The following is a 13,035-nucleotide window of genomic DNA, read 5'->3' as shown; positions in this document are numbered from 1 at the left end:
TGTGTTAGGTTTTGCTACCCCCTGGTGGTCCACAAAGGTTATAGCAGTTCTTATAGTTCCCAATACTCTTGTTATTCAGGCTTGCTGCAATTTTTATAAAGCCCACAGGGCAAATTAGAATAGATGTTCTCTCAGTGCCTGTATTCATAGGTACTGATTTATACAAAGTGCTGTTTATATTATAGAGTACGGTATATGAAAGGTATGTTTAGAAAAGTCACTTTGTGGTGAATTAGGCCGTCTGTTGTTTGAAGCTGACTGTGTGTCTTAATGGGAGCCATTAATCAAGTCCTGATCTGTTCATGAACTTGTACACAGTCACAAAACAAACACATATGGCGGTACGGTGTAAGGTGAGTTTATCATTGTTACAGTGTGCTCACTGCCCCAAAGAGTGAAGGACACCGACTGTAATACAGGGGGGAGTGGGGCTCTGTGGGGAGAGAGAGGGTGTGTGGGATAGAGCGAAGGTCAGGATAAGAGAGGAAGATGCCCCAGGGAGGAGAGAGAAGGGGGGATAAAAAGACAGAGACAGAGAGAGGCAGGTGAGTGCTGATTTCACTGTGGGAGGAAGCAAGATAGATGGAAAGTTTATAATCACGAGAGAGAGAGCAGGAAAGAGTTTAAAAGCCAACTTTGTTTAGAATTGTAGTGAAAAACCACCACCAGTGTTTGAAAGTTTGGAGTTCAATTTTTCCTTATTGTGCAAAGTTAAGCATCTTAAGGAATAAAAACCAGAAGGGGCTAAGGAAGTACGGGAAAAGTTGAAGACAGAAAGCTTCAGGATAAACAGCGAGTCCAAAGAAAAGAAGAAAATAATCAGAATGGATAGAGAAGAGCAGAGCGAGAACAGTTTACATACTATAGCCATCATTCTGCTGTGCTGTGGGGCCGTCAAAATGCTGCACCTGCTGGGAGTCATCACTGTGGAGGGTGAGTCATTATACTATCATCCACCTTTAAGTCAACCAACAAAGTCAGAGTGTTTCCACTGCTGTTGGGCTGTCAACCAGCAAAGCGAATGTTATAGTTTTTCTCAAGACGCAAAAAAAAAAAAAAAACAGGGATAAATAAAAAAATAAGCAGTTAATAAATGCAAACTGCTGCTGGCTGTTCTGTTGTCAGATTTGCACTCTTACCCACATGAATTCTGAACTTCTGTCATTAACTACTCATAGCAGGGAACTGCTGTAGAGGACTTGTGCGTGCATATATATATTTCTCCTGCTCATTTTAATGATGCGAATCTGCAGTTGACTCATGCACATGCATTGCTTTTCCCACTTATAATAATTCTGCTGCAGTACAGAAACATCATCTGTCATGTACTATAAAGAAAACAGAGCCTCATACAGCCACAGCTCAATAAAAACCAAAGATTTAAGAAAATCTCTATATGTTAACAATGCCACTGGTGTTGGGATTCATTCCAGAACTTTGTAGTCTGAGTTGTTAATTTGACGTTTGCATATTTTAAAATGGATATTAATGCCATAGTGCTGGATATATTACAAAATTTCCCTACATTTGGTTTTACTTTGTTTCATAATGAAATGAAATGAAGAAACTGAGATGATTTTAATCAATGAAGACCACAAGGGAGATTTTCTCTCTGATGATCAGTGGAACTTTTAGTCTCTGGGAAAATTTTACTCTTTAAAGGTGTATGAATGTTAACTAATGCTTCCCCATCTCACCTGTGAGGTATTTGTTCTTTAAATTTACTTACCTTAGATGTATTGATATTAAGGTCCATGAATCACAGATTCTGCCTAAAGGGCTTTTCCAGCTCTGCGCAGAATCAGACACCCTCTCTTTTAAGACCTTAGTATAGTTGATATACGTGTTTACACATGCTATGTATGCTAAAACATACAATCTCTCTATAATGGAGCCCTTTGTGATTATATATGATACTACTATAATACGGACGTCGTGTCTGGTCGTTATTTTGCTTGGAGTGTAATGGTGACTGTGCTGGTATGATTAGGCATTAGAGGCCTATCAGATGAATTCACACGATTGTGTGTGTGTGTGTGTGTGTGGTTGTGTGTCTGTGTGTGTGAGCCTGAACCTCAAAACCTACACCTCAGTACCCCGGTGTGACGCTGACAATGTCTGATCTGCTGGGATGAAAATGACCTTCAAGTGATGTGTGACCGTGTGTGCATGTGTGTGTGTTTGCAGGTAGCTGTGTTTGTGTGCGTTGAACACGTTGAGGGAGGAGGGGTAAGGAGCTATATAAAGAGACTACAACTCAACATTATAAGTTATACAAAGTCATAAAGTCATACTGCTCCCATAAAGTACAAAATGTGAGACCACAATTCAGCAAGCACTTACTGAATTGCGTAATAAATTATTTTGATTTTTTTATTGTGACTTTTATACTTTAAATTGACATGTGCAACGTTAGATAATATCATTGCACATGAGACTGTTCTCACCGTTTCAAAGCATCTCCACAGCCACATTTGACAAACGTGTGAGTCAGCAGGCCAAAGAGTCAGTATATCGTATTTGATTGTAGAATTCAAACCTGCTGATTCAAGCTACGATGGCAAACTTTAGGTTTTTTGTGTGAAGTTCTGAATACTGAATCTGAAATCTGAAAAGTTCAGGCTTAATTTAGCAGTGAGATAAAGCAGTCTTTGCCTTGCTCAGTGAAATGCCATCTCAGTACCCATCATTCACTGGGAGAATAGAACTGAAGAGGGACTGGTGTAATGAAGCTTTACAAACCACTAATGGTTTTGTCACACAGATAAAAATGTCTCATTTCAAAACTGTTAATGTTTCAAAATGTGAACTGCCAAGGACAGAGTGAACCTTGCACCCCGTGACACCAATTAAAGCTAAATGGGAACCATTCAAAAGATTTAGCTTTGTGCCTGTGCTGGACACTGTCACTGTGCCTGATACTGTTCAAAACACATTCAGCTAAATTTTCGTCTGGACAGCAGCCGGCACAATAGTGACTTTGATAGGGATAATGACTAGTGTGCTAAAAGGGGAAATGGTCCATAATTTTCTATGAAAAACAAACTGGGTGATTACAATCTCTCATAGATCTTCTTAACTGATGCAAACACAGGGAAGTGCATAACAGCTTCTACTAATAGGACCATTCACCTTTTTTTCAGCCTTAATTTCACGAGGATAAATGAAAAGAACAAACATTTCTGAGGATTTTCTCAGCTTTTAATGGGATCTTTTTCTTATGCTGCTTAGTCAGACATTAAGGCATCAGCCTTCATTAAACTCAGCAACTCATTATTTCAACAAAAGCAACATCTTTTTTTTTTTTTTATTTCTGCCATTTGCTAATTTTAATAGTGTCTACTGCTGGAATCTTATCACGCCACTCCATGGCCCTTTTCAGCTTTAATTAGAGCCTGGCTGGATTCTTGTGGCCAATGTCGATACAGATTGTTAGGGATACACTTCATTAGGTACACCTTGGTAGTACTTGGTTGGACTCCCTCTTGCTTTCAGCACCGCCTTAATTCTTCTAGCCGCAGATTCAGAAGGGTGCTGGAAACATTCCTCAGAGATTTTTTTTATTAATATTGAGGTGGTGGCATCACATAGTTTCTTTCTGCAGGTTTATCGGCTGCAGATGTGAATCTCCTGTTCCACCACATCCCAAAGGCGCTCTGTTAAATTGAGATCCAGTGAATATGAATGCCATTTGATTACAGTGAACTCATTTTCATATCAGCTAACCAATTTGAGATGATTTGAGCTCTGAGACAGTATGTGTTATCCTGGTCATAAAGGTCAGATAAACAGATGGACATGGTTAGCAGAAATACTCAGGTGGAGTTTAAACAATGCTCTGTTGATAATGAGGAGCCCAATTAGTGCAGAGAAAGTATCCCCTACGACATTACACCACCAACAGTTGTGTAATGCCAGAGTGTTGTGAGTTCAGAGATGCTGTTCTATATAATTTGGTTGGAATGTAAATGCACTGAGGTCTGTTTAAATGGCGGATACTTGCGTTACCAAGCAGATGAATAAGGGTGCCTAACTGTGTCGCTGGTGAGTGTATATTGGCTGATATTCTTCATATATGCATGTTTTAAAAAACTGGTATGGAATAATGTGAACACAGCATGACTCACCATCTGGTAAGCTGTGCATTTTAATGCTAGTTGTACTGCAGAAAGTTATGGAAACAGTGAAGTATGGGCCATTTTACAAGCTTAACCCAAGCTTTTTTTTCCCTGTATTATCTTTTTGCATTAAAAAAATAATAATAATAAATAAAAAAAACTCCACACCTGTTATTTTCTGTTCAGCAAGTCGGCACGATTGCCAGTAAATGTGGTGATAACTTCCTACTGAGCCTGGAAGTTTGTGGAGGAGGCCGCCTACTGATAACAGTCATTCAGTGGGCTGATAACATAACGGGGGCACCATGACCATTTTATCATATTCAGAATTTTTATTACTACTTCTATTAAATTATGCACAGTTATAACACTATGCATAATTATTACATTGTAGATTGCTTTGGGGGGAAATTGTTCACTGGTTTAAATGTGTAAATGAGTGTCTCTAAAAGAGGGCGAGAGAAAATGTCTTAATTTTATATTGTTGTGTTCACCTATAACCACCGTGTGTGTGTGTGTGTGTGTGTGTGTGTGTGTGTGTGTGTGTGTGTGTGTGTGTGTGTGTGTGTGTGTGTGTGTTAAGTCAGAGTCAGTGGTGTGTCCTCTTTCAACCTCCCCTCCAGCGAGGACAGCAATGAGTTGTTAATGATAGGGCCAGTAAGAGGAGCAGCGTAGAGCTGCGAAACTGACCTTTACCTCTCTGCACCTCCATCTTTCATCCTCTCCTCTCCTTCGCCTTTTTGGTCACAGTGTGTATCATTCTGCTTTTCAGAAAGACAACAACATTGTTCAAACCCGGTGCATACATATGACTTCACTGAGCTAATGTTGTCCTTTTCTCTTCATCTGAACAGTCACTCCCTTCCTGTCTACATCTATCCTTTTACTCTTTAATACTGATTTTTTTCCCCTATATTTTTCCCCTTTAGACAAAGCTGATGATGACTTGGAGATGACAATGGTTTGCCATCGACCGGAGGGCCTCGACCAGCTAGAAGCTCAAACCAACTTCAGTAAAAGAGAGCTCCAAGTGCTCTACAGGGGCTTCAAGAATGTAAGTGACTGTAAAAGTGCACTGCAACACTTCACCTCCAGTTTTTTCATCACGACTTTCCTCCCGCTTAACTGTCTGTAACTTGAGTATGAGGGCATAAACAATAAAAACATCTCTTTAAATCAAAGAAAAACACCCAGTAGCAAAAGACATTTGAATGATTTGTATTTATGTAGTTTTTAATTTTTTTTAAACTTTGTATTGGCTTATATACACGGATGATAGCAGAGGTGGTGCTTTTAACCTGTACTGCAAGCAGCAAGTAGAGGGAGATAGGTATATCATAACATCTACCTTTAAATACACTCTATGGGTTTTACTGAGCTGACCTACCTAAATAGCTACAAATTAGTGTGGAGATCATTATGAGCATCCATCATTATATTGGACATGCAGACCTTTTTTTTCTTTCTCTGATTTACAAAAAAATCCTCTGCGGTGCTACATGCACGCCTGTGCAATAACCTGGTTTGCCTAAATCTCGGAGAATATATAATCTCTTCTTTAATACTGAGCCAATGTTTGCCAAAGCCCGGATTCAAAGTACACAACACTGTTACATTTCTTCTAGTGAAACAAAGTGGTTTTATTATCCTCCTGGTTTTCTTTGTGTAAGTCTGTACATTTAATTTCAGTAACAATGACTCTGCTTCATGACAGAGTGAATAATTTTCACAGGTAAATAAATGGGCCAGAGTACAGTCTGCATTTGTGGTCACGCAGTAACATGCAGTAAGTTGTGAGATTAAACATTCCAGGTTTCTTTTTGCGTTTTTGGGAGAGTTTATTCATTTGTCACTTAATTGTAACACTACCATTTTAATGCAGATATACTCTGTTTTGGGGTTTTTTTGTTCTTTACTACTTTCACAGATTTTTGTCGTAAAGTATATTTTATATTGAGGTTGCATTCTTTAGCTTAAAGCTCTTTATCAAAAATAGTCTCATAAGAGACACCCTGCTGTGATAGTCAGAAACTGTAATTAGATGTACCTTTGGTGATTGTCAGGAATTAGACTGTAATCATTTTAAGCAACTTTAATATGGCTTTTTGATGACCAATCATCATCAAGTCTGGATTTATCCAATCTCCGTGCCCTATCGGCTTTTGTATTTCTCCACTGTTACACCCTCCTGTGTACTCTGTTTACTTCGTTTGTGCTTGTTCAGTTTTCACATTGCCCTTAAACTTTGTCCTTTTGTCCCTCTCTCATTCCAGGAGTGTCCAAGTGGTGTCGTAAATGAAGACACCTTCAAGCAAATATACTCCCAGTTCTTCCCACATGGAGGTGAAGTGTGTGTGTGTGTGTGTGTGTGTGTGTGTGTGTGTGTGTGTGTGTGTGTGTGTGCTGTGATGTTTGCATTTATGTTCGTCTTTGTCTCTGCACATTTTCCTGCCAGTGTATTAGCAACTTTTTTCTTCTTCTCCTGCAGATGCCAGCACCTACGCGCACTACCTGTTCAATGCATTTGACACAGGACACACAGGATCCATAAAGTTTGAGGTTTGCTTTATACTAACTCATTTCCACTCAATACATCTCAGCTCTTTGATACTCACCTACCATACGCCTCCCTTATTCAGTTTGTCATTCTATATCTGCTTCGTTCTCCATCAGGACTTTGTAACAGCTCTGTCCATCCTGCTGAGAGGTTCTGTCACCGAGAAGCTACAGTGGACCTTTAACCTCTATGATATCAACAGAGATGGATACATAAACAAAGAGGTTTGTCTTAACTTCTTCTTTTTTCCACATGTCAGGTTGTATTCATCATAACTCATGGTGTCTGTGTTCTGTTTCACAGGAGATGACAGACATCGTCAGAGCAATCTATGACATGATGGGGAAGTACACATACCCTGTTTTGAAAAATGACGCACCCAAACAGCATGTGGATGCCTTCTTTCAGGTACCATTATCTGCTTCCTTTATTTATAAAGTAAAAGTAAAGTAAATTTTGATTTATATAGCTCCTTTCAAGATAAAAGTCACAAAGTGCTTCACAGAAGCTAAAACATAAAAATAAAAATCAACTAAAAGCAAGTTTAAAAAGATGAGTTTTCAGCTGTATATTCAATGAAACCGACAACATCAGCTTAGCACTGCCTACTTTACTTATCCAAAAGTCGCTACAGTAGAAAATAAATGACCCATTACTGTTGGCTGCAACATCCACCCAAAATATACAATGACCGAATCTCAACCTCATTGAATATGCATCCATCAAGCCAGCCATCCAGTTTCTGCAACGTATCCCTGTCTACTCTGCTTAGACTGTGGGGGAAGCACTGTAAGCAGAGATGTTCATACATCCATCTCCACAGTCACCTGTCCGAGCTCTTCTGGTAGAACATGAAGGTGTTTCCAAGTCCAATGGTAATTTTATAGTATGTAGGGGTAAAAATTCAAATTTGCTCCGTATATTATTATAGAACTAATCTGACACAAAAAATCCACTATCCACTTGACATGGTCATATCAGCAGAGCTGGACACACTGAGCGGCTCAGCTAGCTGAGTTAACTGATTTTAAATGTCAAAGTAAATAAATTAGATAATGTGACGTTTATAAAATTCATCAACTGTCTCCTCCCTGTAGACAAGGCTAAACAAGCAGCATTTATTTTATGAAAATCAGCTGCAGCTGGAGTGAGTGGATACAGGTGGGGGTCACTTAGGGAGGTCAGGTCTCTCCAACTGTAATTGCAAACTGTAGTATGTCAGTCCTTTGGGGCTCCCACTGACCTGGTGCCTGTCTTGTCTGGTAGCAACAAGCTTCTGTCTAAGCCAGCTAAATTTTCTGTAACTTGCAGCTCGCTGATTCAACTATTGATTTAAATAGGCCGATTTACTAAATGTGTTTGTAGCTTTAAATATCACGTATTCTTCCATCTGCAGAAAATGGACAAAAACCGAGACGGTGTGGTGACTCTTGATGAATTCATCCTTTCTTGTCAAGAGGTACTGGCTTGTTTGCTTTTTCCTTCAACTCACTCTAAAGGCTTCTTCCACTGAGAATAGTTTAACTAATGCAGGATTTGCATATAATGGAAAACATGATGGCTGACTACAGTGCTGTTGCTAATGTTATTAGTGCATTTGCTCTCCGAAATGTCAGCATGTCTGCACAAAAGACCACCACAGTCACAACAGTTTTGCTAACTATTTATTATTATTTACCGAAGGCCTCTTAGATTTTGCAAGTCTCACTGTACACGCTATTAATTATGGCTGTTAGTACAGTTTTCCATCAGTATTTATCTGCAGAGATCATTAAAAATTTATGGACCTTTACTGCCCCCTAGTGGCCAGTAAAACGAATTAAATGGTGATTGTTGGCCGACTTTCTTTTCTCACAGTCACCACTTCTTAATTCTCCTTCATCTTTGCACAGGATGAAAACATTATGAGGTCCCTCCAGCTCTTTGAAAATGTCATCTAGACACGAGGGAGATGGTGCAGCAGACGAAGCACAGAGTGTGAGAAGAGAAACGAACAACAGGAAAAAGAAGGAGGAGAAGGAGTGATGAATAAGAATCTGCAAGCAAAAGGAACAGCCTAACTTGTGAGAGAAGGCAGACAAGAAGCTTGTCAATTTGGGTGTGACTGTTTTCCACAAAACCTTCTGGAAGGCATCCTACTGTAAGAAATCTAAGGCGATAAACCTTCACTGGTTTTGGAAAGCCTCCTTTAGACAAAGTTGACCTTTCTGTGACCACTTCTCTCATCTCCACCTCCCTCCCTCGTTTGTTGCTGTTGTCAGTGTCATCTTGGATGGTGCGCACTTAGTGCCACTATGTAAATACTGCCCCTCTCGCATTTGGTTGAAGGCCTTTCTGAATTATGTAAAATTGTTACCATGCAAGGACTTAAATTCCTGAATGCAACTTAGCAGAGAGAGCATCCAAACCCACACTTTGCTCAATAGAATCTTAAATAAGAGCATTACAAATTTCTGTGTCAATACAAAGAACATGAGCAATATTGTGAAGCATGCACAAGAGATTCCTACAGTGTAATAAATGAATATGTGTCATAAAACTCGGTGGCAATATACACAACATCTTGCTAAATGGTTACGTTTGGGATGCCCGGTCTGTGTGCAGCATCTCACCGAGCCAGCTCGGCCAGTTTTAGACATAAAATCAAACATAGGCCTCTAAAGGTTTGCAGAGCTGAACGTGTGAATGTGTCCCAGCTTGTGACATTCTTAGGTCTTGTGACAGCTTGCAACAGTCCTCAGAGGCCTCCTTAACTCCTAATGTGTGTTCCAGTATCGTCGGTCGGTGTTTGAATGTTGTAATGACTCGACTGTAGATATTTAACTGTTGTGTCTGTGGATTCTTCTCAGTGTCTTGAATCACTGGTGTCTGTCTTTGTGTCTCTGACTACCTGTCTGTCCTTCTGTCAGATTGGATATAACCCTATAATTATTCTACCTGCCACTCGGTGTTAAATAAAGAGCCCATTTAGAGGTTTCCCGGCATGCAGATGGAGAGCAATACGAGGATGTGCACATGTTTGTGTGTGTGGTGTCCCGGTGTGACGGTCCCATTTCCCTGAATATTAAAGTCTCATTTATTCTAGCATGTAGCTTCATCTTCAAATGAGCTGACTGTGTTTTTGCACGAGAGGCGAGGTTTGTCTTTAACTCTGTCTGTTGAAAACGTCAACTCAGAGCTACCAAAACTTCACTGTGAGGGAGAGATGTTGAAGGGAAGATTGCAGAGGAGGACAAAGCTCAGAGAATAAGACAGAAGATGAAAGTAAAGACCTTTTCACTGATTATGGAGGAATGGAAGCCATGTTTCAAATAAGAGCCATCGTTTTTGAAGACTGAGTAGTGCAAAAATACATTTATAAATGGTTTACTGTCATGCCTACTCACTGTGCTACCAATATAGTGATTTAAAAAAGCAAAAACAAACAAACCCCAGACATACTTTCACATAGACGGACGGATAGACAGGCAAACAGACAGACACACTTAAAACAGTCAGAATGAAATAATGTGTGTATTGAAATACTGTAAAAAATCATTATATTTATCAATAAACTTTTCAAGAAATAAAATCAAGTAACGTCTGCTTTTTCCCCCCCACCATGTTGCTCCATACAGTTTTTCTGTTTTACACCTTATTATATGGTAAAACCTTTAAATAAGCACATGAGCAAAAGGGTCACAACAACATTTTATACTGTACCCATATACAACGTAAGTACAAAAGGACTTGTACATTTGTGCCTCCGTTTCAAAGAACACGGCCCACAAATAAAGCATGATAATGTGCGTTAGGAAAAAAAAACCCCAAACTTCACCATCACTGAACATGCATCACTCCTTTTATTCCCCAACTTACAGCTTGTTTCCTATTTTCCTCACTTCGCACCACCAAATCCAAGCATCTATTTTCTGTTTATTACTCCTTAAAATAGCTTTTCTTTTCTGTCCATAATGTAACACTGTTGTTATAATTTTGTTGGAGCGCCTTACAGGTGACTGTGATGGTGCGCTGTAGTCTCGTCAGAGTGAGTACATCTATAAATGAAGGTTTAAACACCAGAACAATTAAGAATTAAAGAGGAAGTAGATTTTATCTTCGTTGTTTTGAGCAGACATTCTTGTTTTGTACTTTGATAAAAACACAAAGAGATCTGGCCTTTCTCATAAACACATTCCAACCCGTGCACTTTGTTGTGTAGCTGCTGGAGTGCAGGCCTAGATGATTATCCTCCCACTAAAATTTAAAAAAAAAAAGAAAAAAAAAAGGTAATAACAGAGCCAGCTGTAATCAAGTCCACTAAGTAGGGTAGACTAAGGCGATGGTCGCACTGAGAAACCACACCTTTACAAAACACTGATTCTTGCATCTCAATGTGGAGAATTAATTACCTCCATCATGTCTCCTCTTATAAGTACGAGCGCAAGAGGACAATCACATGGTGGCGAGAATTTTTTTATGGTGGTAAGTCTTTTTTCGTATCCTTTGAATTTGTGTAGTCCTGGTGTTTCCAAGTACAGAGCTGCAACATTTTGTCCAATAAAGTTTCTGCTTCAGGACTCACCACGACTTCAGGTCCACTTTCACAACCACTCAATCGGGTTCTTCCGTTTTTGTTTTTTTTCTGGTCACACTTTCCCCCCCCCCCCTCCACAGTAAGGATCACAGTAAGTCCTACTGTCCTCATGTAGGTCTAATTTAATTAAAGTATCCTCGCAGGGCTGTTAGAGGATGCTCAGTGATTACCGCTTGGTGTCTGGTCTCTACTCCCTTTCCTCGGCCCAGGGTTGAAGGTTCTGCAGCGCATACAGGGAGGAGTTATGGGCGCACAGTGGATCTGATACCGCTGATTCGCTGAGGGACTTCTGGAGGGCGGACTGCTGCAGCTGCAGGATGAGGCGATTGGCCTGCTGACGCTCCGCCTCCCTCTCCTCGGCTGTCTGCCTCCTTAAAAAAAAGAAAAAAAGAAAAAAAAGAGAGAAATGAAACATTATTTTGGTTCAATAATTTTAAAAAGGCTGTGTACGATTAAAGGAGAGCGACAGAAAGTCTTGAAGTCGGAAGATTGCTATTTGCAAGATGAAAACAGCAGCTGTGCCTTGTTAGGAAAAAGGATGGCGATGCAATAGATCTGTTCGAAGCATAAAAATGAACTCAGTAAAAATATTTTGGGAATCTGAAAGGTGAATTAAGGGCTTATTAATCAAACAATACAAAACCCTTCCTTGTTATTATTTAATTTAATTAGTTTCACTTATTTGTTTATTTTTTTTAGAAGTTTTTCAATTTAATTTGGTCGGAATTTAAAGTATTTAAACTTTAAAATTATTTCCACATACTAAACATACTACACTAAGCTAAAATTTAAATATTTTCTGTAAATGTATAGTCACATTTATGTATTCGTTTTCTTTTGCGACTGAGTCCGTTAACAGGAAGATGTCACTTGGAAAGTGGAAAGTTTGTGTTTTCAGCGTCTAATAAAGAAGTCAACGATTTTTCCTGGAATTTTTTTTTTAAGTTCCTATACGGGCATCATTTTTGACACGTTATCATGACATTTCATACCAACCTCCATTTGGTCCTGCGGTTCTGAAACCAGGTTTTGACTTGCGCGTCTGTCATCTTGAGACTCTTTGCCAGAGCTGCCCGCTCGGCGCTGGCCAGGTACTTCTGTCGATGGAAACGCTTTTCTAACTCACATATTTGAACTCTTGAAAAGGAGGTGCGCGGCTTTTTCCGTTTAGGAGGCGTCCGGTTCTGGTACGGGTGCCCTATTCTCCGCGTAACGGCAAATGGCACCAGAGCCGCTGCAGGAAGGAGAGACGGGGAGACAGCGATAAATATGAGGTGAGATTTTATACAGCAGCAGACAGACGATTTCTGTGTGGAGATCCAAGGCCAAATATCACAGAAATCTGCCCTGTGCGACAACAGTGCCCTGTTTATGCGGTGCATATGTGAAATATGGTGATTTATATTATATTTATTAAGCAAGTTAAATCTGAGCAAATCTTGAAACAAAGCAATAATAAATAGCGAGTAAATATTTCTTCTTGAAGTTGTGTGAACTTTAGATATTCGTGGCACTGGTAATTAGAACAAGAGCAACAACAAGCATTTTGGTCTATCACCGTGGAATTGTGTGTCTGTATATTTACAACTATATACAATACATGTATTATATCAGGCCTGTGGTCATAAAAGCTTCCATTAATCTTCAATAAAATAGACCACAGGACTATTTGTGTAATAAAAACGTTTCAAATCCTCTTCACACACCCTTATAAATACAGAGAACTGGTTATAGCTTTTATTATTTTACATAATTGTGCTTCAGTTTCCTTGAAATTTATGAGA

At 39.5% G+C, this 13,035-nt stretch overlaps 2 protein-coding genes across 6 annotated transcripts in view; one reads left to right on the top strand and one right to left on the bottom strand.

The window, feature by feature from the left end:
* kcnip1a (Kv channel interacting protein 1 a) overlaps nucleotides 1-8,698 on the top strand; it is a 52,935-nt gene extending 44,237 nt beyond the window's left edge. For all 5 annotated transcript variants that reach the window (XM_080901910.1, XM_080901909.1, XM_080901908.1 and 2 more), the window contains 7 exons: nucleotides 5,048-5,172; nucleotides 6,392-6,461; nucleotides 6,607-6,677; nucleotides 6,792-6,899; nucleotides 6,979-7,083; nucleotides 8,072-8,134; nucleotides 8,568-8,698. In XM_080901910.1, coding sequence (XP_080758036.1) covers nucleotides 5,048-5,172; nucleotides 6,392-6,461; nucleotides 6,607-6,677; nucleotides 6,792-6,899; nucleotides 6,979-7,083; nucleotides 8,072-8,134; nucleotides 8,568-8,615 — 590 coding nt within the window. In that variant the 3' untranslated portion in view covers nucleotides 8,616-8,698. The remainder of the gene's footprint in view (nucleotides 1-5,047; nucleotides 5,173-6,391; nucleotides 6,462-6,606; nucleotides 6,678-6,791; nucleotides 6,900-6,978; nucleotides 7,084-8,071; nucleotides 8,135-8,567) is intronic.
* tlx3a (T cell leukemia homeobox 3a) overlaps nucleotides 8,365-13,035 on the bottom strand; it is a 5,803-nt gene continuing 1,132 nt past the window's right edge. The window contains exons 2-3 of the mRNA XM_080901907.1: nucleotides 12,248-12,485; nucleotides 8,365-11,622 (exon numbers count right to left, since the gene is read on the bottom strand). Coding sequence (XP_080758033.1) covers nucleotides 11,439-11,622; nucleotides 12,248-12,485 — 422 coding nt within the window. The 3' untranslated portion in view covers nucleotides 8,365-11,438. The remainder of the gene's footprint in view (nucleotides 11,623-12,247; nucleotides 12,486-13,035) is intronic.

Source organism: Rhamphochromis sp. 'chilingali' (genome assembly GCF_963969265.1).
Source record: "Rhamphochromis sp. 'chilingali' genome assembly, chromosome: 13".
NCBI classification, from domain to species: Eukaryota; Metazoa; Chordata; class Actinopteri; order Cichliformes; family Cichlidae; genus Rhamphochromis; species Rhamphochromis sp. 'chilingali'.
The sequence above is the reverse complement of the archived record's forward strand: the minus strand, read 5'-3'. Positions and strand labels throughout refer to the sequence as shown.